At 39.5% G+C, this 27,973-nt stretch overlaps 3 protein-coding genes across 3 annotated transcripts; 1 reads left to right on the top strand and 2 right to left on the bottom strand.

Annotated features, from left to right (window-relative positions):
* Nucleotides 1-639: 639 nt before the first annotated feature.
* On the bottom strand, nt 640-10,232 carry aup1 (AUP1 lipid droplet regulating VLDL assembly factor). The gene is made up of 12 exons (XM_063487996.1): nt 9,959-10,232; nt 7,548-7,685; nt 6,932-7,082; nt 5,789-5,970; nt 5,061-5,133; nt 4,871-4,944; nt 4,420-4,486; nt 4,115-4,217; nt 3,894-4,025; nt 3,590-3,729; nt 2,394-2,482; nt 640-1,077 (listed from the first exon to the last, which is right to left on the bottom strand). Exons 1-12 carry the CDS (start codon nt 9,997-9,999, stop codon nt 1,032-1,034), a joined length of 1,236 nt encoding a protein of 411 aa, XP_063344066.1. The 5' UTR covers nt 10,000-10,232; the 3' UTR covers nt 640-1,031.
* Nucleotides 10,233-11,143: 911 nt separating this feature from the next.
* On the top strand, nt 11,144-23,280 carry LOC134634414 (cathepsin F-like). Its single transcript, XM_063483607.1, has 18 exons — nt 11,144-11,569; nt 12,188-12,298; nt 12,913-12,994; nt 13,633-13,694; nt 13,834-13,906; nt 14,974-15,087; nt 15,203-15,351; nt 15,469-15,565; nt 15,664-15,744; nt 15,869-15,988; nt 16,201-16,265; nt 17,366-17,456; nt 17,575-17,633; nt 17,876-17,938; nt 19,783-19,884; nt 22,115-22,223; nt 22,635-22,743; nt 22,837-23,280. Exons 1-18 carry the CDS (start codon nt 11,321-11,323, stop codon nt 23,051-23,053), a joined length of 1,953 nt encoding a protein of 650 aa, XP_063339677.1. The 5' UTR covers nt 11,144-11,320; the 3' UTR covers nt 23,054-23,280.
* Nucleotides 23,281-26,535: 3,255 nt separating this feature from the next.
* LOC134634404 (N-acetyllactosaminide beta-1,3-N-acetylglucosaminyltransferase 2-like) lies at nt 26,536-27,936 on the bottom strand. The gene has a single exon (XM_063483595.1). It carries the CDS (start codon nt 27,934-27,936, stop codon nt 26,536-26,538), a length of 1,401 nt encoding a protein of 466 aa, XP_063339665.1.
* Between the last annotated feature and the right edge of the window lie 37 nt (nt 27,937-27,973).

The raw sequence follows: 27,973 nt of genomic DNA, 5'->3' as shown, positions 1-27,973 counted from the left end.
TACTGTTAATCTGCGCTGTTGATATGTTTTTAGGCCTGCCCCTTCTTTTATTCCCCACTTCTCCAGTTTATGGAGATAAGTTTATGCAAATGATTTTTAAAATAGCTCTCTTTCAAACGGTGTTATTTTTCAGTAGCTTCAACTAAAGAAACTGAAACAAATGTTACTTTGTAAAAGGCTGCTAGTAACAAAGTGCCTAAAGATCTAAGTATTGTTTTTTTGCCACCTGTGTGAAACACCGGTTCATCCCTTGAGTTAGGTGTCTTGTTATGTATGAATGATTCATAGGTCAGTGGTTTTTCTGCCTTTTCAGTTATCAAATCCCACAGTGACTGTTCCAGCTGGTCTTCATGTCACACAGTTTAGTCTCAGTTTATGGATGTTTGTTTTCAACCTGTTACAACTCATCTGACTTTTAAATTTCGGATGGAGTTGTAACTGTGTGTGTTCATCAGTTAAATGTGTGAAATGTTCACATTAATTAAAATACACCATCCACTAGTTTCTAGTTTCCTGCTGTGTCTATAGGACTGCTGAGGTTCACTGTATGTTCTGGCTCCCTCTTATGGCAGGATTTGGTTGACATATCTTTGGAGAATAGAAAAAACATATAACTACTAAAAACAAATGTCATGCAACTGGAAGTCAAATTTCACTTTACTTGCCAAAACCTGGGGCCTCTTAATCACATACCAAACTCTTGACAACACATGGATGTGAAATCATTTCATTAAAGCAAGGTCAAGCAGAGGTTTATTTCCATCAACAACTCTGGACATTATAAAAATAAATAGATGATTCACAGTCAGTGGATTGTAATACAAACTGTTATCAAAATTATGTATCAGCCAGAATGAAAAATTGAACACATGCATAATCACCATTCCATGAACTTATACATGTCCCGAATACTTAAGAACAAAATCCTTTTTGTCAACAGAACTGGTTGGGGAAATATAAAATCACCATTCAAATCAGACAGCTATGCAACGTGAATATGCTTCTTTCCATAATTGCTTGACCCAAACTGTTCAGTGACCGTCTTCCTGCTCCAATCCGTGCTTTTCAATATAGCGTCTGGAAGAAGGGAAAAGGAAAAAAAATGATTAAATACAGCTTTTATTTAGCATCATAAAAGTTTAATGAACACAAAAACACAACTACAGAACTACAGATGCAACTCTGACACGTCCAGACTCACTGTGACTGTACAGTTGTGCTCTTATTAGGGTCTAAGACCACGCTCATGCCAAATTATTTTGACTTTTAGGTAATAGTGGTGTGAAGGGAGAAAAAAAATTGATTCAGCACCACGACAGTATTTCAATATCTTGATATTTTGCATGTTCATCAGGCGCATCAAATATCTATATTTAAATAAATTCAAATACTCTTGTAATACGACAAAGAGAGCTCATCTCATGCAGCACCATCCAGAGATAATGTTTGCCAAGCAAACTTACATTAAATCGGCTCAAGCAAGCAAGCAATAAATAAATAAATAAATAAATAAATAAATAAATAAATAAAATCACTGGACACGCACGTCCTAGCTCAGAGCAAGCTAAAACCTCAGTCTCACAAGTAAAGAAATAAAAAATAAAAAAATAAAAATAGGACAGCAACCTCTTCACATCTGTAAAAAAATAGGTAATGGCACTGACATAACTCAGTCATTGCTTAAACAGTTACCAAAACTTTTAGTGCTACAATTGACACCAGTGCTCACGATTTCTTCTCTTACGATTTCCAGCTTTATTACCTTTATTGAAAAAAATGCACTGATGTATTTTCAGCCACGTGGGGGCAGTACAACAACCTTTAACAAAATACTAACCTATTACCACAACACAAAGTTTGTATAGCAGATGTGTTTGGACACAGCTGCACTCATGAGAAAATCCAGCAGACTCACAACAAAGTTAGCATTCATTTGGAGTCATCCCTCTGGCTTTTATTAGACTATAAATAAAATTATGCTAATGCTTCACCGTGTTCATCAGTGTCTTTCCGCCGTAGGTTTTGCCAGGTACCGTTTGTTGACAATTTGTTCCCCAAAATTGAGTTTAGAGATGTGGATGTTGTTTTTCAAAACAAAGTTGTGGGATTTAAATTTGTCAAGACACTTTCTGTTTTGCATACGATCTGTGCTTTGTGTTGCTCGAATACTGTGAAGAATCAGAACTGAACAACACACTCAACCCAAAGCAAGAAAATCTCAAATCAAATGAATGTTGCATAACTTCTCAGCCCTGAACAACGAACAACCAAACAGCTTTGGCTGTTCTCTCAGGTCTCTTATTAAGATGAACTGAACTGTCATGGGGTATTATTATGAAGTCCAGAAACACTTGCTTAAAGCAGTAAAGATAATAGTTACTAGAAAATCTCACCTTCGTGCAAAGTTATACAGCGCTTCTTTTCTTTCTTGGAGAGACAAATGTCTGTCGGTTGGTGATTTCCCAAAAGTTTTGGCAGCAGGCTATGAATAAAAACAAAATGGAATTTAAAAAAAAACAAAAAAACCCAAAACAGATATTCTTATTAACATTCATATACACAGATAAGCCAAAACTAACAGAAGACACTAGGGCTCATTATATTGTACGGATGTATCTGAGGGTCTGGGATGTGCAGTCTTAAGTAAATAAGGAGACGGCCGTTTCACGTCTCACTGATTTTGACAGCATGTGACGGACCGACTGCATATTGGGCTCCTTTACTATAAATAATATCTTAGTGATTATTATCATGCAGAGCAGCTAAAATGTAAGGTAAAAAGTGTGATAAAAAAGACACTGATATGGAGCTTATGAAATCAAAAGATCAAGATCATCTTCTCGTACACCTCTGGACAGCTTGTGCCTTTTATGGACCTTTTCGGTATCACTTCATAAATAATAATTTTTTACCCAACTTATTAGAGCCAGACTAATACATGACTTTTTTGCCTGGTAACAATAATTGAATGATTTAAAATTTGACAGGTTGTCCTCTTATCATTTTTTTCTTTCAGGTGCATCAAACACAAACAGATTACCATTTGTTAGATGTAGTTCTTTAGTTACCCGTTTACAATCTTCCTGACTTTACAAGCTGACTGTTGTGTTTGTGGTGTGCCAACAGGGAAGTTGCAGAGCGCCCTCTGATGGGCAAACTTTGCAATTTTAACGTCTTGATGCATTCTCAATCATCCAGGAAAGTAAATCTCCAAAAGTTGATTCTGTTCATCTGGACGTAGCGTTTTGTGGGAGAAACATTTCGTCACTCATCCAAGTGACTTCTTCAGTGAGACTGAAGAAGTCACTTGGATGAGTGACGAAACGTTTCTCCCACAAAACGCTACGTCCAGATGAACAGAATCAACTTTTGGAGATTGCAATTTCAACATTCATAACATCACTGAAGGCTCTTTCTCCTGTTCTTTCTTTACTTTTTAAAAATGTTGTTTATGACTATTACAAATGCAGATACCAACAGATCACCAAATAGCTTATATCAGTCAATGATATTGCCCCGTAAATTAATCAGATGTGCTCTATAACTTACAATTGTCTGGTTAAATTCTAGGAAATAGGCCTTATCAAACCTTTAAGGTGGGAGCAGGACCAGAAGAATAGGAGCTGATCGTGGAAGGGCCAAAAGTCGAGATCCCTGTTGCTTCCATTGATGTTTCCTCCTTGTTCTCCAGCAGATTTGTAATGGTGGTGTCAACACAATTGGTTTTTGCTATACACAATAAAAAGAACAACTGTTAGTGCATGGCAAATGAATCTATCATTCGTTTTAAAGGACTTCTTACAAAGTGAAACTGTGACAGAAGAGCTGAGATGCAGAATGAACATAAAAGTGTATTCCAAGAAAATAGATGTGGCAGCCAAATGTAAGTGTACCTAAATCCTTTGTGATGACATTCAGTGGAACATGGGGCAACACGTCCTTCACCTGCTGAGCCATCTTAGCAATCCTGCGGTCATCTGTGCCCAAACTCATGAATCCAAGCCCAATAGAGCCAGGTGTTACACCTACATTTAAAAAAAAAAAAAAAAAAGACTCCAATCAGCTGAATCTCCCACATGGACAGAGTTGATGTTGAATCATGTGACTGACTTACTTGTGGTTGTTTGTGGAACAATGTGTCTTGTCCTTTTGATGTGCTCTGCTTTATCAGCTTTAGTGATTTTGGTGGCAACCAAGCCAAGTTCAGCAGCTAGCAGCTAAACGAAAACACACAAGCAGAAAGTGGGAACTCACACATCTGCTATGCATGTTCTTTTGCAAAACAACAACAAAGAGATCTGTGTACAGGTGCAAGGCTTCATAACTCTTACACATATCACACACACGCACACACACATATTTGTTTTTACAATTACAAATATAACTCATGTGCATCCAAGTGGCACACACTGTTCTTACCTCCTGGACTTTGTTGGCAAACTCCTGTGTCGACTCGCCATCTTGTCTGGATACTGTTGGGAGCCAACTGGGATGGAAATGAAACACAAAAAAGCAATGCTAAGAATACAATCTGAACAATTAGAGCAACAGAAATACTAAAAATCAATAGAAGGTCTTTTCAAGAACTCAGACCAAAAAAACCAAACAAACAAACAAAAAAAACCAAACTTGCTTATGAAAGCAATTTGATTTTGAAATGCACATTCATTAATCAGAAGTCCTGGCAGGAGCAGATGAGCCTGAGGAGGGTAGTTTGTGCCAAAGATTCACCGGTTTTTGTGTTTTTTTGGACTCTGTGAAACTATTTTACATAACAATCTCCACAAAACCAGGTTAGGGTAAAAGAAATAAGACCTACAAAATGTGGCTGCAGAAAAAGATAGAAATAATGACACAAATTATTTAGTACCTTACATGATACACTGTCCATGGAACAAAAAATGTCCATAAGAGCTCCGTCAGCCAGCTGGACTCCGGTGTGCTCTGTGTACAGACAGGAGGTAATTGTGTTGTTAGATTACTTTGGTGTGCAGTCACATCATTTCATCAGCTCTTTTAAATGTCACTTTCATTCTAAATGTGAGTTGAAATGACTTTACCAAAGAGATCAATGGTCTGGTCACCCGTAAGGCCACAGGTTGGATGGATTCAGTCAGTGAGAAAGGCCAGGAGCTGAGAGAAAAAACAAATATACATATTTAATATAGTAGTTGGTTGGGCTTTGTGCTGTGAGCCAATAACAACTGATTTTATTGCTAAAGACATTCGGGATATGTGCAATTAGTCAGCTAAGCATTTAAAGGCCAACGCCTTTGGTAGTTAGGATCAGCAACATAGTGAACAGGTGATTCTGACATGGCACAAAGGAGGTGCAGCCTAAAAGAGTCTGCGTTAGGTTCCAGTGAAAGAAGAGTATCAGAGACTGTAAAGAAAAGCTTGGCAATAATCACAACCTCATTATAAAGTGCAACTCCCAGCTTCTCTGGTTTTCATGCACGTCTCCACTGAGGATACAGTACACTTGTTTCAGTCTTACTCGAATTAACTATAGAAATGAATCAATTTAGCAGCTGTTTTCACTTCCTTGCACTAATTTCCCTTCAACTCTAGAGGGAAATTAGTGGGGGAGACTCAACCGCCAAAGTAATTCATCTCTATCTCAAAGTGCCATGAAAGAGGGATGATAATTTGTCGCTGGCTGCATTAAATCACTGGGTATGGGTAAGAGGCCAAAACCGTCCCAGGGTGCTGATGAATCCCAAACACTTGCTGTGTTATTGGATAGTTCTTGTTTATTACTGTACAGTAACATGTGTACAAACGTCACCTGAATTTGAGAAGACCGGCGCGGCCATTTGTGGTGTCCTCTTCGGGAAACAGGAGCAAAGGTGTGGTGCCTTCAGCAGAGCAGTAACTCTGCAGAGACTCTCCTATCGCTCCGGAGCCTGCGTGGATTTCCATGAAGCCTCTGGCCCAGCACACAAAGCCTGTGGAGCCATCTAACTGGGGCTGATAGGCAGAAAGAGACGGGTCAAATTCACCACACATTTACTATATTTAAAATACATTAAAGTACACAGGATCTTCTTTTTTCAACTGACAGACCTTGAGAATAGATCAGGTATATTATAACATGTGTTAATGCACCAGCACAATCTTGCCTCCACGCACAGCTCTCTTAAGGTCCTGTCACAGCATTTTACTGCGATTGAGGTGCATTGCAACACCTTCAGAACTGAATTTTTCAGTATATCTGTTAGAGATTTGTTCCTGTGCCTGGGATCATTGTCCTGTTGTATAACCAAATTTGGACCAAGCTTTAGCTGTCAGACAGATGGCCTCACATTTGACTCTAGAATACTTTGGTATACAGAGGAGTTCACGGTCGACTCATTGACCATGCAGTGGTCAGAGAGACTGAGCATGGGGTGAATTTGCTGGAACGTCCACTCCTGGAAAGACACATATCTGAATGCTCCAGACCAGCAAACTGCCAAACACCTCTGCTTTTATAGAGGTGCTCACACAGCGCATCAAGTGCATCTGATTAGAGTCACCTGACTGCTAATTACCAGCTTAATTCCTACAAAAGCTATAACGGAATGCACAGACAACTGAAAACTTTCTTCTTCACAGGACTGTATGTAGTGTCAAATTGTATTTATATTTATTGGGAGACTAGTACTTATGTAGAATAATAACAATAATAATAATAATAATAATAATAATAATAATATGTAGAATAATATTATATTATATGAAAAGTCTGTCACCTCATGTTTCTCATGCAGTTTTCTGAACACATTTACATTTTTCCAAGCCATGTAATGCAATGATGTCACCATAGACTTGTTAATAGGAGGGCACTGATGCAATCAGCACACTAATATATTACAGTGAATGCCTGAATGTGGAAAACATGCTGCATGACACGGTTGAGTCAGGAAAAACGTTTAAGCCAAGCACTCACTGTGTTGCAGGGGGTCAGGAGGTTGATAATGTTGTGGTCGAACTCTGTCACATGATTGCATATGTACAGCTTGGTGTTTTTGTCTCTGGAGCGGGGATTTTTCTGTCTCACATGCATCCCCAGCACGGAGCACATAACCCTCACAACAAATCTAGAAGCAAAGACAAAAAAACATGATGTCAACATTTTAACATAATTGGCAACAGGATAGTCCTCAATAGTGTAACACTGCGTGTATAATTTACCACAATGTGCAATACGTACAAATATCTTTTTTCTTAACTGCTCTTATAACCTCCAGGGCATGTACATGCTTTGGTTCTTTAATCATGCAGTCACCACCTTTCTTCAAACAAAAATTACAGTGTGCAAAGTATAATTACCTTCCACTGGCCTCGGTGGTATTTATTATGGTTAAAGTGAATAAACTCTGACAAAGAATTACAGTTATTTTAATGGCATAGATGCCATGTGTGTTAGCATTAACTGCTATTGTTATCCCTTATACTACAATTTCACCTCAGTCATTATTGTCACACACACAAGACGACTCAGCTACAGATTTGGTTACCACTGACAGTAAAATGTGGTATTGGAACACTTTTTCAATACTTGCCTTCTTATAAAACTCTCCGGAAGTGCACAGCTGACCAGGAACACATGAACACCAATAAAAATACGTATGAACATTAAAGAAATGCCGACTGGAAAGTAAATCAGCAACAGCAGAAGAACGACAGCATCTTTGGGAAACCTGCACAAAAACAGAGCAGAATTTTAAAAAAATGATATTTGGAATAGAAAACACGAAAGAAAAACAAATCTAAATGTAAATTTATAGTTGAGAGAATTTAAGTGATTTCCAAGGGATCTGTAGCAAGATTGCTTTATCCTGTGCTGATTAGATTTCAAATGAACCAACACATTTTTAGCCCTTTTTTATTTCCCAATTCCAAAATATACCTCACCATCAGCCTCAAAAATACCATTCTGTGATTTGAATGACAGCATCTTTCACAACCTACTGATCTTCTTCCTTTTATTACTGGATAAATGTGCACTGAGCCATAGCATGAACTCACATCACAGTTTAACCATTTCACTCTATTGTTATTCAACTATGCAATATTACCCAATGATACAATACTGTGAAAAAGAGCCATCCATAATCTGTTTATGTTTTGATACGAAATGGTTATAGGTGCAGGTATTTATTGCAACATGTTCAAACACACACAAATCCAGTATATAAATCAAAAACAGAGTTTGGAGAACAATAGGAAAGCTTGGAATTGTACAATCTTTCCTTAAGAAGGGCTTCTTGACAGCGACCCTTCCACCGAGACCATTTCCAATGAGTCTTCAGTGAACAGTAGCTGGATTAACTAAAGGGGTAGATGTATCTCTCAGGTCCTGTCAGGTCTATGGCAGATTTCTTTCCTGTTTCTTAAGGACATGACTTTCAGACACTTGCTGTAGATAATTATTTTAAGCCTGCCACTTCATCTGTCCTCCTCTTGTCCAGTTTCCTCAAATTTTCATGCTAGCAGATCTCGGCATGAAAATTTGAGGAGAATCACCTTTTTCTAGAAAACATATTATTCGACATCTGCCAAACTGTTATTTTTGGCATTTTTCACAGATTCAACTAAAGAAATGGGAACATTTTATAGGTTTTTTTCTTTTATAGACTGCAAGTTAAAAAGTGCCTAAAGATACAATGTAAAATTACTTGTTTTTGTTACCAAGTTTTCTGTTATGTAAAGATACAACATCATCCCTTGCATTAGGTGCTTTTTGTTGTTTGGATCAACTGCAGGGCCAGATGCATCTTTCAGGTCCTGTGTCAGGAGATGACTTTTACTGGCCCATCTGCTGTTGATAATTTTTAAAGCACTGCCAATTCTTTTGTCCTCCCCTTATCCAGTTTCCTAAAAACAAATTAACTAGACACTGCACACTATACTGCAATATGCCAAATTTTCAGCTAATAGCACTTTGGGAATCACCTTGTTGTGACAAAAGTATTATATTACGTCTGTCAAACTTTTATCTTTATGTTTTTGTGACAGACTGCTGATAACAAAGTAATTTAACATTTGTTATTTGCCAAGCTGTCTGCTATGTGTAGACACAACGCTGTTTTCATGCCTGAATGAATCATAGATCAGTGTTAAGTGGTCCGTTACAAGGACTGGACTGAAAATGGTGAAAAGGCAGCAAGTGTCTAAAGAATAACGTTGAAAGACTTTCAGAAATCCTGGAGAACCGATGCTCAAGACCACTTTAAAAAAAATACAATCAAGTCTGACCATATGAATTGTGGCTCGAGGCACAGTACTGTACACAAGTTATTAAAACCAATTGCAGAGTTAGAGCTACTTTTGTTTCAGCGTTTTTACCAATATTACACGTGTCACTACTCGATTCCCTCTGCAGTCAAGCGCTAGAGAACATTTCGAAACCTCATTATAAACGCTCTAGTCGTCATTACCACTGTATCTACAGGCCTCATGTCCGCCCTCTATTCAAGTCAAAAACACTTTAGTATTTGAGTATACAACGACAGCTACTTTTGCTGTCAGTTATTTTCTCCACTTTACACGCGCTCAAATATAATCTCTGACTTGTGTGTCTAGATCAAAGAATTTAAGTCTCTTAAAAAACTTCACTCTTGGTTGTCACAAGGCAAGCAGTGAATACATGAAACCAACAGACATCTAAGATTAGCTAGTTCACGCATTTCATGCTGCAACTGATCGGCGTGCTTATTAAAATTAGCACTGGACAAGGTTTCATGTCAAACGCTATCCATGACTTGTTTACTATAACGTTGCCAGTATCGGCTATCTAGCTGCATGTTTTCCAGATTATTTAATACATTTTCTACTATACTGGTTAGCTGCCCGATAATAAACGTCGTCGACGCTATAACCTCTGTGTATTTCTTCAACGCTTATTGCGCTAATTAGCGCTAAGTGAAGGTTAATCGAGCAGTTTACATTACTTAGCAGTTAGCTGACTTACCGACGAAAGTCAAACATGTCTTCAATCCCCCGAGTCTCCATGTCTGCCAGTCAGACCTTCAGAGGCTAATGCTAAAAATACAACCTGACCCCTAAATATAAATTAGTCATTACTTTCACGACTGCACCTCTGTCATGCGGTGGGTAAACTGGAAACTGGGTAGCTTTAAGGAGCTAGTTAGATTATAGTACAGCCTTTTCAGACCGCTTAAGAGCGCGACTTTACAATGTTAGCTTTGTGGTTAAATAGCGCTAGCACAGCTAACGGCTTCAGTCGGCACGACACCACTTCCGGTCCGTTGCTAGAATCCCCTAGAATAAAAGCGCCATCTCTACAAAAGTAAATTTATATAAATAATACTCGTTTCTAAATTCTACAGAAGTGTATAAACTGGGAGTCTTTGTACCCAACCCAACCCTTCAATTACTTTCATGATTTCATGTAATCTATAACTGTGTGTTCATCTTTATCGGAGTGTCAGGTGCGATACTTTCAAAATAAAAGAGCAGCAGAAAAAAATAAAGAAGCACTAAAGACGCACCCTAAAGGAAACGCTAGTAAAATATTATAGTATTTTGTCTACCTCTAGTGGCGAAATCTGATAAATTTTAATTTGCAGGAAACGTAGTTGGTATGTAATGTTACCATTTTATTTTAATGAATCTATTTATTTATTCCAATAATGAGCTGAACGTCTTTAGTCGCCCCTCTTTTCTTTTTTTACTGTGTTTATAGTCGGCAGTTTAGGGGAAAAAAGTGTAGCCATTTATTGAAACATGTGCAAACATATGTGTAAATACAGTATATAAGGCAAAACCAGAGTTTGTACAACTCTAAAGAGCTTGAAACACCACTGGCTGAAATGCAGCACCAAACGGTGACAGAACCTCCACTAATAGTTGGTTGGTTCTTTGCTAAGTTGTCTGTGAAGTGCAGGCACCACCCTGTTTCATCTCTTGAATGCTCGAATGATTCATAGGTCAGTACCAGGTGCCTTAACAAACAAACAGAAAACAGTATAATCTCAAAATGATCAGGCACAACGACTGGACTGAAGTGAGCGAATATCAGCCAAATGTCCAAACAACAGCTTCAGAAAGCCTGAAAGACAACTGCTGGCCTACAGACCTATCAGCGACAGTCCTGAATGAATAATAAATATGGGAATTATCATGAACACGCCCCCCTTTAAAGCTCAGTCTCCGCCTACAGCCTCTCACATTTGTTTGGCAACAGCCTCTTGTATAATCGCTGCTTAACTGAAAATCGATTTTTGTGTGAAGAAAACAAACACGGCTGTTATTTAAGTGAGCGCAGACTGGACATCGGTCCTTTCAGTCGGTGACAACACACGGGGCCAACATGGTGGTCATATTGCGCTGTTGCCCGCTAATCCAATGGCTGTCCCTGGCCGTTTTGCTGGGCTCGGTTCTCGGACTCGGTGAGGACCTCGACCGGCCTCTCTTCGGGTCCCCCGGCTCTTCTATCCGGGTCCACGAGTCCGACCCGGGTCTTAAGAAGGCTCTGGCCTTTGCAGAGGAGCGATACAACCGGGTCTCCAATGCGATGCATCTCCGCAGAGTCAGCCGGGTAGTCTCTGCCACCAAACAGGTATAATTATTATTATTGGTGTCTTTCCTTCTGATTTTATAATATTTATTCAACATAGTTTGGTCTTCTACTGGACTTGCAAAGAACGGTTAAAGAATTTGTTATTTATCGATTTATGTCATTGTAATAAGCGTTGTGTATGCTCGGTTTTTTGTAAACAACGGCGTTGCTGGAGGGTCGTCATTTTAGCTAAACACAGGCCGGAAAAAGGGGCGACGTACCTTCAAAATAATAGCGTAAACGTCTTTGCTGCGCTGCTCAGCAAGGGATTATGCTTAAACAAAAAACAAACAAAAATGTATTCCTATTTATTTACAATTTTCAAGAGTTTTCAACTTAGAGAACACAGTGTTTATTTTTTTTATTTTACCTATTTTTATTCTCAAGCGTTCAAGATCAGATTTTATGCGCGGTTTACTGCAGCCGGAAGTTATGTCCTTGACTTTAAATTAACAGTGTCTCTGCAGTGTGGCTTGTTTGGAGCATAACGAGCATCCATAAAACAATAACACGCATTATATTTTATACCACGTCTAAATAAAAATCTTTATTTATACCAAGATTTTGTGTCTTTAAATTAAAGATGTCCGAATGTTTGTGTGTTCATCTGTATTCCAGCTGGTTAAAGGGATCCGTTACACTTTAACAGTGGAGCTGAGTAACACTCAATGTAAGAAGTCCACCATGCTCAGGACATGTGACTTTTATCCCGAGTTAAATCAACTCAAGGTAGGGTGTGTGTGTGTGTGTGTGTGTGTGTGTGTGTGTGAGAGAGAGAGAGAGAGAGAGAGGGAGAGAGAGAGAGAGCTAGCTCTTGTGATAAAAATTAAGCAGCAGAGAGAATGTGTGATATGAGTTTATATTTAAGAGAAAAAAAGCTGTGTGTGTGTGTGTGTGTGAGAGAGAGAGAGAGAGAGAGAGAGAGAGAGAGAGAGCTAGCTCTTGTGATAAAAATTAAGCAGCAGAGAGAATGTGTGATATGAGTTTATATTTAAGAGAAAAAAAGCTCTGTGTGTGTGTGTGTGTGTGTGTGTGTGTGTGTGTGTGTGTATCCTGCTGTGTATTGATTTTTTTCTTGCGTCAAAGCAGTTTTGCTGGTTTTGATCTTGTGACTCAACCTTGACTTGGAGTGATCTCACTTATGCCTCATTCACGCTTGCATTCACGCTTGCATTCATTTACAGTATTGACTCTTTTTTTTTTCTTTGTTCCTGTTTTCTTCCCAACTAAAAATATCTAAGTTATAAGTAAATCTATAAATGGGGCTTTTTACAAGAGACCCAAACCTACAAATAATAACTGTTATCGCTTTTCCTCTAATTTTCTTTTTTTTTATGTCTCAGACAGAAGTCTGCGTCTTCGAGGTGTGGGACATCCCTTGGCAGGGGGCGTCAACCTTGCTCAAACAGAAGTGCCAGCCCAAAGGTCAGTCAGCAGCCAAACAGACTCATCATCCAACATTTAAGATTCACAACCACCCATTATGGAAGTCATATGGTAGACATTTATAGGTGAACACCATAGTTGTGGCTCACTTGGTCTTCCCTTACAGTGCTGTGAAAAAATACACTGATTATCTTATCATCCAAAAACACATCAACAAGTATTTTTTAGACCTTTTTTACCCCCAAAAAACACAATAAAAGAGTTCAGCATTTCTGTTCTATGGTAATAACTTAATCATGATATTTCTGACCACATATAGAGAAAACTCCTTTTAAAATGCATTTATTTCTACTGATTGTCAGTGAACTTTCCTAGCAACCCACATCAGCCAGTCAGGCCATGAGATTTTTTTTTACACGCTTGTTTTACAAAGAGATAAATGAGGTGGAAGGTTGAACAAAGGAGAAATTGACATATTTGCATTTGATGTTGCAAATATGTTGATTTTATGTTGTTTTTTGTATTTTTGTTGTTTCTTTCTGTCATATTTATCAGCTTGAAAATCGTCCGTGAAAACTGTGAATTGCAGCAACCTGCATGACAGTTTGACTGACTGATTTAAGTGTTAAATACTCTCACACTTCCCATGTCTTCCTGTGTTTCATTTCTCTTATCAGTTGAATCTGAAGTAGAAGAGAGCAACAAGGTAGAGGATCCATCCACCAGCCAGCCTCTGGAGGTAAAATTAATGTCAGGCTCTACAGCTACAGGCCTGTGGTTTTATCTGCCTGTCTGCTTGTTTGTTTAAACTGTTCTAATCGATTTAGATTTGAGATCGAGGCTTTCTGTCGTTGATTCTGTGTGTGTGTTTGCATTAGGAGTCGGTGGAGCTGCTGGGCCGGTTTAAAGAGTTCATGACTAAGTACAATAAAGTCTACAGCAGTCAGGAGGGTGAGTGACTGAATCTCATTCATACCACATATGGACATTGTGTCACATTCCTGTCTGAACACACTGAACACTTTACGTAATCAAAGCCTGTTTGGATTCACACCTGAATGCAAATGTTCAAACTGAAAAGGTCTGGACTGCAGGCAGGACGGTTCAGCACACGGACTCTTCTACCACAAAGCAATACATGGAGTATGTGGTTTAGTATCTTGGTGAAATATGGAAGGCCTTCCCTGAGATAGACATCATCTGGGAGGGAGCATGTGTTGCTCTGTATTTAACTTTCAGCACCTTTGCAGACGTGAAAGTTGCCACTTCCATAGGTGCTAATACACCCCCGTATCGTCAGAGCTGCAGGTTTTTGAACATGTTTTCATAATGTTCACATTCTTTTTTCATGATAGCATTTAGCCTGCATTTGCAGCTGGCACAGTGGACTTTGTTCACAGACAGTGATTGCAGGACGTGAGCCTTAGCCCGTGCAGTGATTTCCATGATAGAACCATCATGTCTGTTTTTAGTGCAGTGCTGCCTCAGGACTAAAAATCACAGGCATCCAGTGCTATTTTTAGTCTTGTCCTTTGCGCTCAGAGATTTCTTCAGATACTTTAAATCTTTTGATATCCTGTCCCATAGATCATCAGATATTCACAGTCTTCACAATTTTTTGTCAGGGAACATTCTGAAATTTTTCCACAATTTGTAGATGTAGTTTTTTGCCGGTTGGTGAACCTCTGCCTCTCTAAGATGCTCTTTTTATACCCAGTCATGTTACTCACCTGTTCCCAGATAACCCAATTACTTGCAACTTGCAAAATGTATCGCCAACTGTTTTCTTTTAGTACCAATTACTTTTATTTTGTTACTCTGTCCCAACTTTTTTGACACATATTGGTTCCATCAAATTCAAAGTGAAGTAGTTAAATGTCTCAGGTTAAACATCTGATATGTTTCTTCTCTTGTTCGCACTTTAGAAATAAAATTCAATTCAACTGAAAATGAAAAAAATGAAAGGCTTTTAAGCAGAATCTTTTATGAATATGTGCTTTTGACCCTTGACCTTGCAGAAGTGGACCGCCGTTTGCGCATCTTCCACGAGAACCTGAAGACTGCTGAGAAGCTCCAGGCTTTGGATCAAGGTTCAGCTGAGTATGGAGTCACCAAGTTCAGCGACCTCACCGGTACGTAACTGTGAATGCACGTCCACAGTTTCTGATGAGAGAACGTCTCTTCTGCTTTCCACATGTTGCTTCAGCTTAAGAAAACAAAGTAAAATATCCTTCTGCTTTTCTCCAGAGGAGGAGTTTCGCTCTACATACTTAAACCCACTGCTGAGTCAATGGACTCTCCATCAACCAATGAAACCAGCTACTCCCGCCAAAGGCCCCTCCCCTGACAGCTGGGATTGGAGGGATCATGGAGCTGTCAGTCCTGTTAAGAACCAGGTGCCAACAAACAGAGTTCATTATGGGGCGGTCACCCTAAAGAGCTTGTTAGTAGCGATTAAATTGTACACCGTGCCCACTTTATGCTGATCAGGGTGTGTTTTTGTTCTCCTGCAGGGAATGTGTGGATCTTGCTGGGCATTTTCTGTCATAGGCAACATTGAAGGCCAGTGGTTCCTGAAACATGGAACGTTGCTGTCACTTTCCGAACAAGGTGACACAGAAAAGTAGCACAGATGATAGAATTAATCAGGGGTCTTCAAATCCAGCATAAAGTCTTGACATGCTCAATTACTGATTTGTTCTTCACAGAGCTGGTTGACTGCGACGGGCTGGATCAGGCGTGCAGAGGCGGGCTTCCATCAAATGCTTATGAAGCTATCGAGAAGCTGGGTAGAACTAAGATTTTATTCTGCGTTTAGCAATAAGTAAAAACAGAGAGATGTTTTTACTGATAACACAAGCAGATTTTTCCTTAAAGTGCTTTCTTATAATCTTTGCCCCTCGTGTGGTTAAGGGGGTCTGGAGACTGAAAGCGACTACTCCTACACCGGGCACAAGCAGAGGTGTGACTTCACCACTGGGAAGGTGGCCGCCTACATCAACAGCTCCGTGGAGCTGCCCAAAGATGAGAAGGGTGAGCACACAGAAAATAAATGTGTCAACAAAAATTCTGCCTGAATGAAAAGTGGCAAGACATCGAATAGAGTTTATGAACAGACAACAGTGGTTTAACTGCATGAACATGTCCATGATTTTTATCTTATTCTAACTGTAGTGTGTCGGTTTGAAACTAAGGGTTGTTGAATTGACTCATTTTGATTTATTTTTGTATTTTTTCCTTCTCAGAGATTGCTGCTTGGCTGGCTGAGAATGGGCCAGTCTCTGTTGCTCTGAATGCTTTTGCAATGCAGGTAGGAGGTTTTTTAAGAAGTTAAATCACTCCTCAAAACAAGAAGAAGCAAAGCAGCTCAGTCTTTGCACAGTGTTTATTTTAAAGAGGATGAATTCAATTGTTTTTTAGACGTACTTAAAGAAGTTTATAGTGCAGTCAAAATTAGAGAAGGGTATCAGTGAGTATGTGATAGATAATAAGTATTGATTTGTAAACAACTGGAAACGAATAACTTGAGCTTATTATTTAATATCACTAAAGTATATTTGTGACTAACTAAACAGCTCAGTCTCTTAACAATCCTCTCTTTAAAGACGTAGCACGTTTTGAGGTCAGCTTGAAATTAAGATGGAAATGTAAAAGTGAGGTCAGAGGTCAAATGTGATGTGATATTTAGATGCAAACTATACTGTGATAGTTAGAATCCCCATTTATCATTCTATTGTCTTATATAAGAGTATAAAAATACATTGTCATTATTAACAATGGCAGTCAGAAACTGAGTTTTAAATCCCGCTATACAACATTAATATCACTTTGACCTTCAGATTAGTCTGTTGACCTTGACGAAAAGGTCAGAGGTCAAATGTGACATCATATTTTAAGTCTTTATACAGTATTTTCTATATGTTGATAATACACACTGCACTTGTAAGAGTCATAGTTTCTAAGTTATAAGGCTTTTGCTCATTTTTTGTTTGTTTGTTTTTTTTACCAATAAACCTTTATATTGAACTTGAAGACTTTTGTAGATGAAAGCTAAATTTTAATAGGTCATTAATGTGACCCCACTCTACAAGCCTACAAAGTTTTACCAGAATGAAACGAACGCAAAAACTACCAACAACATCAGCTCCTCTGTGGAGGTGTCAACTAGGAGTGGAATAGTATCATGGGCAGTGTATTGTTACTGTATCATATCAGGAGTGACATATTTCCTGCCCAAATAAGAGTAATTCTTATTCTTGTTTATATTGCTGCTGTTGTTAGCTGTTATTATTATGCGCTCCAATCACCTCCATACCTCTATCTAAACTGGACATAAAAGATAATAAAGATAATAATCTCAAGATACATGTTATTCTTACATTATCTTGAATATCATTTCATTCCCTCCAGTTTTACAGGAAGGGTATATCTCACCCTCTGAAGATTTTCTGCAACCCCTGGATGATCGACCACGCTGTGCTGTTGGTGGGATACGGAGAACGTAATTATTATTATTTTTATCCCATTTTTTTAGTCTTAAATATTTGCCCAGTTTCTGGGAAGCACAGACACATCTTTTTGCCTCGTTTGTCAACAGTGTTTCCCCCCTGTGTTCTCAGGTAAAGGTATTCCCTTCTGGGCCATCAAAAACAGCTGGGGGGAGGATTATGGAGAGCAGGTGAGACAGCACGACCTTTCAGAACACTTATCATTCTAAAAATCTTTCATTCGAAACCAACTACATGACTGAGGATCACCGACATAAAGCACCGTTTTCATAACAGACTCAGTAGAAGTGCTGATCCGTGCACTAGGCTTTACAAAGCTGACTGTTGTTTCATAGCATAATGAAAAAAGGAGTTCTGTTCATATACAGCTGTGAGGGAGTGAGTGTTAATTTGTTTTTTCTCCTTCACACAGGGTTACTACTACCTCTACAGGGGCTCCAATGCATGTGGGATCAACAAGATGTGCTCATCTGCTGTAGTCAACTGAACCCCTAACACCTCCTACAGACACCCACACACACATCATCATGCTACATGCACCACAGCTGTCAGCTGACCCCAGCTCCACATCACTTATCCAGAATGCACAAGAGCTCAACACGCACACATGTGAAGTCCTGCTGATGTTTCTTCTCCGTTAGACCAAACCAGTGTTTTACCAGCTCTAATAAAGCTAGCTTTGATGTGATACTGAAACTTTCCAGTAATTTTAAATCAAGATTACATCTGCTTTTTCTGTTAGTCCTGAAGCTTGGTCAAAATGATTAATGTGTTTAAGGTAACAGCTTGTAAGTCATCTTTACTTACAGTAACAGAGCCCATGCTCATAGTGGTGAGCTGATGGTATGTGCTTCAAAGAGTTTTTTGAAAAATAAGGCTTTGATTCTGAAGTGGTTTACTGCACAAACTCAGTTTAGTGCAATGTAATTGCAATAATAGCTGTATAACAGTGAGAAACGAATGATGGGAGTTGAATAAAAAAAAAAGTGTGAAATCCAGTTGTTTGTTATTTTATGATCTACCTATCCATTTTCTTTTGCTTATCCAATTCAGGGTCACTGGGGGGCGCTGGAGCCTATCCCAGCTGCCATGGGGGAGAAATGAGGTAAACCCTGGACAGTCTGTTACAGGGGTAACACAGAGAGACAGACAACCTTTCACTGGAAATTTAGAATCACTGATTCACCCAACTGCATGTCTCTGGACTGGGAGGAAGCTGGAGAACCCACAGATGCTCAAGAAGAAAATGATGGATTCAAACCCAGAACCTTCTTGCAGCAGTGCTAACCACCACACCGCTGTGCTGCCCTATTTTATTATAAAGTTTTTCATGTGCACTGAAACTATAAACTGGTTGACAGTACAATTAAACCATTACTTTTTATAATTTATTTAGTGCATATATAATAACTTTAACCATAAGGCAAAATTAACTTCAAATAACTACAGTGACAATAAGGCTATAAAGGGAGAAAACATTTTAACCTGTTTATGATTTTAAACGGTATGTTGGGAAGAAGCAGGACAAACACAATGTAGGGAAACACTTTAAACGATAGAGGGGCAACAACGTTCGTGTTCTTGAATGTTCCTTTAATCAAAACAACCTCATTTTCCCACAATGCCAAGGGAAGGTCACGGAACAGCTGGTCTTTAGCAGTAGCTTCTAAAATAAGAAACAAAAGTCGTCGTAAGTTAGTGATATAATCTTACGGTGAATTACAATGCATCCTGAAGTTAATTTACATAAATTTAATCACATTTTAACCAATCATTAAAAGGGCTTTTAGCGATAAAATAAACATTTTACACGTATGGACTTTTATTTTGAAAATATACCCCACTTGACATCGGAAGTGTAACGTTCCCTGTCTTGTACTGAAAACAACAACGCATGTCATTCCATTTTTTTTGTGACTGAATATTTCAGTTTCTTTTTGTACACGAACTTATACCTGCTGCTCGGAGACATATTCTGCTTCAAAAAGACAAACAGCCACTCCTGTCTTTCTTTCTTTCAAGGTAGTATTTAACCTGCTAATGTGGAGACAGCTAATGTTAGCCTTTTCCGCTAAGTTATTATCCGTAAGCAACTACTTACTGTTTAGAAGAAACTTGGCAGAGGAAGTTTAAATTATTAAGGTACAGAGAAAGTTTTATAGACGTTTATAAAGGAAAAATAATTAAATGTTGCTGGTAATCACATTAAGCTGACCTTTGAGCGTTGGTTGTTACTGTTAGGTCTAGCCTTTAAATGTGTCTTTAGTTAACTAGAACTTTCGACCCACTCTTTCTTTCTCAGCTGGCGAAGGAACGTGAAGGTTGCCGGTTATAATGTCGCAGGCCACTAAACGCAAACACGTTGTCAAGGAGGTTCTTGGAGACTTTGTCACACCCACAGAAAACCAGCAGATCGTAAAGGTAAACTTTGTATAAAGTACCCTGTATTTCCTACATACTACAACATTCACATTTTAGTAATCAGCAGGATACACTGGATACTTGTGTACTCAGGTACAGATTGGAAGTACAGGTAAGACCCCCATTTAACTTCAGAGCTGCCTTAAAGTGGACATGTAACACTACTTGTAGAAAGGCTAATTTACACTGTGGTGCCCTGCTCAAACCCAAACATTAACGCTAACAAGTGGATTTTTCCTGTTTCAGTGCAGCTAGCCAAACTAATTATTACTAGTAAGCTAACATAAACTAATGCAAATCTGTTAGACGCAACCAAACAACCAGCCCATTGATGTCATGTTCTATACACAAGATGGCATTAAACTTGTTCTAAAAACTATAAGCAATATTTCTTAAATCCACCTTCACAGAGAGTGTGACATCTACAGGGCTGGGTACTTTACTGGCCTTTATACAGTAGTGTTTCATGTCCACTTTAATTCTTCACGGCACAGGTTCAACAAAGTACTGGAAGCATTCCTTTTAGTCCATGTTGACATGATGGCAGCACAAAGTTATTGCAGATTTGTCAGCTGCACATCCATAATGTTTACAGTAGACTGAACTCATTGTCATGTTCAAATAACCAGTTTGAGATGATCTGAGCTGTTAACCATCTGTGTACTCATATAAGATGAGTGATGCTGTTGTGATGCTTAGGTAAAAGGCTCAAAAGTGTGGCAACTATTACACTATTAAACCACCACAATCCTGAACTGTTCATACAAGGCAGGATGCTTTCAGGTTGTTTCTGACCCTTCCATCTGAATGATGCAGCAGAGAGGTAAACTCATCAGACCAGGCAACGCCTTCCCAGTGTTCTGTTGTCTTTCTTACATTTCCCACTATCTCTAAAATTAACAACATCCAGTCTCAGAGTGATCCTGAAAAACTAGTTCACGTGTCTATTAGTTTTAGGCTGGACTACTGTAATTCATTATTATCAGGCTGTCCTAAAAACTCCCTGAAAAGCCTTCAGTTGATCCAAAACGCTGCAATGAGAGTACTGACAGGGACTAGAAAGAGAGAGCAGATTTCTCCCGTATTGGTTTCTCTTCATTGGCTCCCTGTTAAATCCATAATTTAATTTAAAATCCTTCTCCTTACATAGAGGGTCTTGAATAATTAGGCCCTGTCTTATCTGAAAGATCTCATAGTACAGTTTCACCCTAATAAAGCACTTTGCTCCCAGACTGCAGGCTTATTTGTGGTTCCTCAGGTATTTAAAAGTGGAATGGGAGGGAGAGCCTTCAGCTTTCAGGCTCCTCTTCCGTGGAATCAGCTTCCAGTTTGGATTCAGGAGAAAGATGCCCTCTCTACTATTAAGACTAGCCTTAAAGCTTTCCTTTTCATAGATATAGTTAGGGTTGAATCAGGTGACTGCAATAGAGCTAGGCCTCCGGGGGCTTCAAAGTGTTTCTTCTTCACTCAGTGTTTTCACCCACTGTGTTTATTCACGACTCTGCAGTGAATCATTAGTTATTACTATTCTCTGGATCTCTTCCCCAGTGTCTCTTTCTGCCCTCCCCTCGCCCCCGGTTGCAGCAGATGGCTGCTCCCCCCTGAGCCTGGTTCTACTGGTGCTTGCTCAAAGGGGGTCATTTGATTCTTTTCTCTCTATTATTGTAGGGTCTCTACCTTACAATATATGAGGTGACTTTCCTTGTGATTTGTTGTTATTTAATGTAAATAAAATTGAACTGAATTGTCCAGTTTTGGTGAGCCTGTGCAAGTTATAGCCTCAGTTTCCTGTTCTTAGCTGACACCTGACCCAGTGTGGTCTTCTGCGGCTGTAGTCCCTTTACAACAAGGTTTGATATGCTCTGTGTTCAGAGATGCTCTTCTGCACATTGTGGTTGTTACGAGTGGATATTTAACTATTCTCTGTAAATTGTAGAGATAATTGTGTCTCACATCAGCAGTTTCTGAAAATATTTAGACCAGCTTGCTGACACCAACAACCATGCCACGTTCAGTGTCACTTAAATCGCCTTTCTTCCCCATTCTGATGCTCAGTTTTAACTTCCGCAGGTTGTCTTGACCATTTTCACACACCTAAGTCCATTGATCATCCTCTGCCACTGTGATTAATTCATTAAACATTTTACATTAACGAGCAGTTGAACAAGTGCACCTCATAAAGTGGCTGTTTTTCTGATTCCATGTTTCCTCTGCTTTTTCACTTTTATAGGTAACTGGGAGCCGTGGTAACAACCTACATGATGCTGTCACAGCTCAGGGTGAGACCTTCTTGGTGAGCATGCCCACCAAGTTCCGCAAGAACATCTGGATCAAGAGAGGTAAGCAATGGAAAGGGAAGTTACGTGTTTAAAACTTCGAGTAATAATCCAGTGACAGCTGGTGGCAAATGTTATTTAGTGGCTTGTGGCACAGACGTTCATGCTGCACCGTGTGTGCTGCTGCCCACAACAAATTTGGGGTGCTTTTTGTGGGCATACCAGTTAGTTTACACTTTTGATATTTCACTGCACCTTACTTGCTGGAGGATGTGCAGACTTATCAGCTGCACATCCATAATGTATACAGTACCTCGTTGTCATGGTATTCACTGCCTTTTCAAAACAAAAGAATAATATATATCGTAGTGCAAACATATAAGTTAGTAATGTGATCTCCCGCTAGCTAGTACTGGTCTAAATAAGACCCCCATTTGTGTTCATTCATTTAAATTTCATCTTCTCACTCCAAAGGTGACTATGTGATTGTGGATCCTATTGAAGAAGGAGAGAAGGTGAAGGCAGAGATCAGCTTTATTCTCTACAAGGATCACATTCAATACCTACAAAAACAGAACCTCTGGTAGGTGGGAACACACTGCACAACCTTTACGTTTTTTGATCAGCCTCATTTGTCACATGTTTTGCACTTTTTACATTTTTTTCTTGCCTCCAGGCCAGAGGGCTTTATGGGCGAGCATTCGACGCAGGATAAGACAAAGAAAGAACTGGAAAAGGATGAGGACGAGGATGCTAGCGATTCTGAAGATGATGATAGCGACCTCTTTGTAAACACTAACCGCTGTAACTATCAGTACAGTGAAAGTGAGGAGGAGGACGACGATAGCGAAGAGGATGAGGACAAAGAGAAAAGGAAGGAAAATGCCTCATAGCAGCAGCACTGAGGACACGGAAAATCAGGAGTTGTGAAACAGATGTGACAGCATGCTCTCCTGTATTGCTGTCATCACTGACTGACGCTATGATGATCTGAAGTAATGGTCCACCTGCAACAGCGCCCTCTGCAGTTCATGTACTGAATGGCTGGGCTCATTCAATGAACTTAGTAATTCCTGCTTGTTTTACAAATCTGTGAGATTAAAATGTATCTGAAATTTAACATGGGATACATTTCTAGTGTTTTTTTCTGATGATAGGACCAGTGCACATCGCTGGTACATTATATAAAAGGGCACACGGTATATTTGTACGATGACGTTAAATCTATTCAACCTTTACCGTAGAAACTTGTTTAATTTCGCTGCCAAAGAAAATCCAAATGTCCTGTTGGTGCTGGATATGGTTCGAAAAATTATTGTATCAGCTTGAGTTACAAATGAAAGCTGTTTTATTTTCCTCTTACCCAGCAGCAAAAGTTAATTTGTGAAATGACTGAAAAGCTTTTGAAATGGAATAAATCCCAAGCAGAAAATGCTTATGTCACACTGACTCGATATCTTCCTGTGCATGTCTCCATCTTGCCGGATTCAAGACTTAATCCTGAATGCATTTCATTATTGCGCAGTCAAGCAGCCATCTCCTCCGGAAAAAGTTGTGCAGACGTCACACTAGCACATCTGTGGAAAAAAACTACAATATATGGATTCTCAGAAATTACATCACAGTGTCGCCAGCGCACAGAAAATTCCTACTGCAAGTGGAACCAGTCCCACGCCTTTTTGGCTGACACATTTCTTCCCCCAAAGTGTGAGAAAACTTCGTCATAACTCACATGACATTGAACAGAAGAGAGATGATTCCTGTCATTACAATTTTGCTCTCACTGAGTAACTGAAATCACTAAGCATCTATGTTGTATTTTGACAAAAATAATTTTAAATAAGAATGTATACTCAGTTTTTTCAAAAGCCCATAAATACGTGAAATGTATCCTACAATAATTATGTCAAATAATACATGTAGTGAAACACTGTGCACTAATCTATACATGGATTAAACATTGCAGTCATATTTTACTCACGAAAACACATGAACCGTTGAAAGAGCTTTATTGGATTTAACGCTCCACTTTGTGACAGTGCACAAAACTGGAGGAGAACAAACCTGTTTTTCCTCACCAACTTTCCTCACCAACCAACTCCACCTTTGCCTGACGGCTTTAGCCTCAGTGTTTGGATGAATGCCAATCTCTTTTATTTATCACCTAAAGTTTAATACTGTAGTGCACTATCAGTTGGATTTTAATTCCACTTGTAATGGGATGAGATTGTTTCAGTCTTGATCATTTATGAACTCAGACATGAAAATCCAGATATATATTACAATAAAAACACATATCACATTTGTTTGGTTTGTTTTGAGCCTTGGCACTGCAAAACTAGCTCAGCTGCTGTAACCTGAAACTCGAATACTTGTTGTCTCGTTTAACTCGCTCAATTCAATTCAGTTTTATTTATATGGTACGGTGGCCCTGAGAGGCCGAATGGACTGCAACTTAAGAAAACACCAGCAATAAGAAAAACGCTGCAAAAGCACACAAAACACAACGGAAATAGGAAAAAAGAAAACAGAAATAGGAAAAAACTCATTTCCAAAAGCACAAGGGAAGTGTTTCTGGGGAGACACCTCTGGCAGAACCAGGTTCAGGGGCAAGTAGGTACTCTCATGTACTTCATCTAGCTGTTCAGAAATTACTGACAGCATGATAGCATTTAGCATCAGCTCATAACTGTCACTAGTAAGTGTAGTGGCTTCTGTTTGTTTTCACACATGCGCTGTAGTCCTGAGCTCTTATGGATACATAGTTCTATGTGAAAATGCAAATGTTGAAGGAAATGCTGGATCGCATTGCACTGGAACTGTGAGCTGTTTGTGAGACAAGACAATGAGCCCACCTGATTCCCTCATACTTTCTACTATATCCATTTTGCATGTATTCAAACTTTGCATTACTGCATGCTTAAAGTTTAACAAACCAGTCTGCGAGGTATTTTCATTTCATAGTACAAACAGGAGCATGAAAGAAATGAAAAAAGACATTAATAATAATTTGCGAAGCATTACATTATTTTTAAAAGTGCTAGTCATTCATATTGTTCAGTGTTATTAAATATAAGTGGAGAATATAGACCCATGAAGTGAAAAAATAAATAGTAGACACAGTGACTGTATGTTTGTAAGTTTTCTCCCCAACAAACACGACAATGTCGATGAAACGTTTTGCACCGTCAAAGACACCGGATTATGAGGCACATTTAGCGAAACAAAACAGTCAGATAAGTCAAACTTTACTCAGATCTTTCTTCTTGCTTCCTCTACTTCCGTAACATTGATTCATTAATGTTGAATTCTCTCGCAGCTGCTCTATTCCCGTGTTCTGGACCTGAAAACAGGGTTTGATCTTTGGTTTCATTCTATGATACTGGACTTATTTTTCTACGAAGGTTTGAACTTTGAGAGTGTTTAAACCAGAGAGAAAAGTGTGAAAATGTTCATACCTGTCTGAGAAAAGTGTATAAAGTGTGTAGTGAGGGGTTTTACAGCCTTAAAACATCTATAATAAATGTAAACAAATAAAGTTGGCTACTTCGCGGATTTCACCTATCACAGGTTATTTTTAGAACGTAACTCCCGCGATAAACAAGGTACCGCTGTAAAGCTCTTTGTTGGACTGGTGCAAAGGGCCTGTGGTGCTCATGGTCAGTGTTAGGTTACATCAAGTGTAGCAAGTACTGAATTTGAAGTTAACCTAATGACGCTTAGAATAATTAACCGAATTCTAACTTTATATCAACTGAATGCAACCAACTGACAGTATAAAGGCAGCATAGTATTAGTGTAGAGGATAGACATCGGTGAAGATAGCTTGTGAAATTGTTTACATCTTGTTGAATCCAGTTGTGTAAATCCACAAAGAGCGGCAGGTCAGTTGATCACAGTCTATACACGAAGAAAACCTACTGGAGCTCACATTAGAAATTACAGACTTGTGATTCTTTTCCCTGTGCTGAGCCACTGCACATAAATTACTCCTGACTGTCCCATTTTACTGGTTAGGTGTGGAGGCAAAGTCACCCTCTACAATGTAGGCAACAAAATCGTTATTTTTAAAAACATAACAGAATGAAGCTTTCATGAGAATTAGAATTTAGATTGGAATAGTATTTGCCTTCTCATGTACTAATATTGTTTTATATTATATTAATGTAGGACAAGGTTTGGAAAACTTTTTACAAAAATGGTTGTTAGAATTTTACTTAAAGGAGTTCCTTCGTACATTTCCAAGCCTGTACTTTTTCCACTTAACCTTTACTGCAATCCTGTTATTCTTTATATGCAGTTTTTATGTCTCAGTGACCACTGAACTTAAACAACATATCTGCCCGTATACCTGCCCAGAGGAATTTCAAGGTGGCTACAAACTGGTGGGAATTATTTTGTTTTCCTTCTTCTCATCAACTCTCAGAGGCACATCTCGACATTGTGCCTGTGTCTCTTTCAAGTGAGCCCAAAGTTTCACCACCTGGTTGGGGCTTCGCTTGTGGATCACTAAGATGGTGTGGTACGAACACGGGTCTTTCCCTTCATTTTTGGGGAAGTCAAACATGAGGAAGGCATGGTTGTGCGTGGGGAAGGCATTGAGCCGAACCATGCACATCCCTACGTACACGTCATCGATGGGGAACAGGTGAACTCTTTTAGAAATCAAGTGCAGGCGTCTGGTCAACTGACCCGAGTACACCAACCCTCCCCCGCCCGCATACGCAGGGTATAACCCTTTGTAGAAGCTGTGTGGGATAAAGTACTTTGAAAAGAGTTCTCGGTTGGGTGGGCCTGCTCCTATGACGTCCCCAAACATGAAGTCGTGCATGTTCTTCTTCACACGCGGCTTCTCCATCTGGATCTGGAGGTAGGTTATCAGTTTTGGTGTGTTGACAAAGATGTCATCATCTCCTTTGAAGACAAAGTGGGTCTGCTTGCAAGAGTGTGAGAACCAGCTCCAGAAGAGCACATCCTTCAAGGTGAGATTGAAAAATGTATCCTCAAAGTCCCACTGCAGAATGTCTCCATAGAGCTTACTCTCCAACTTGAGTAACTCAGACACATCCACACCCGGTTCTTTGGTGTTTTGCTTGCCCAGCAGGAACACCCTGCGGACATAGGCTCCACCATTATCTCTGCCACTGCCATTTATCTTCTGTCCTGCCACCCATCCCACCTGGCCCCAGGTCTGCCGAATAGCCTGTCGGTTGTTGAAGTTATCCGCTGTTGTTTTGATGGCGAAGAGAAGCAGAGGGTCCTCCCGCTCGTCTTTTCCCTGAGCTCCACATTTTCCACCTGGCTGGAGGAGAACCGGGTAGTCTCTCATCTGCATGTACCTGGTGAAGTCTTGCACCTGCTCTGGTAACTCGTCAACATCATACGTCATGTTGTCAAGTCTGCGAACTGCAGAGAAACTCTTCTTCAGCAGGAAATCATCAAAGCTGCTATTCCTCATTAATCTCTTGGCTTTATGTGGGTGCAGGATGGGGTTAAATTGGTGGTCAATGGCCAGCTGGAGCTGGTTCCAAAAAGCTTTTTTCTGGCGTTGGCTCTCCCAGAAAGTTTTAGAGAGTGGGGCGAAGGTCTTATTTCTTAAAATTCCATTGGCCACAAAATGAGGACTCTTTGGCGTGATTTCCCTCGCTGGTGCTGCCATGCTCCTCATGCTCATACACACCGTGAAACCAACGTAGACAAAGAGCAGGGCCAGGAAGATGCAAGGTGTGCACACACAGATTAACACCCTGCGCCAGCGAAAGTAACACCGTGCCATTCAGCTGCAAGTACACAAACACCAAGTTACTCTGGAG

Source organism: Pelmatolapia mariae, linkage group LG2 (assembly GCF_036321145.2).
Source record: "Pelmatolapia mariae isolate MD_Pm_ZW linkage group LG2, Pm_UMD_F_2, whole genome shotgun sequence".
Lineage (NCBI taxonomy): Eukaryota > Metazoa > Chordata > Actinopteri > Cichliformes > Cichlidae > Pelmatolapia > Pelmatolapia mariae.
Note: the sequence above shows the minus strand (reverse complement) of the source record. Positions and strands in the feature narration are given on the sequence as shown.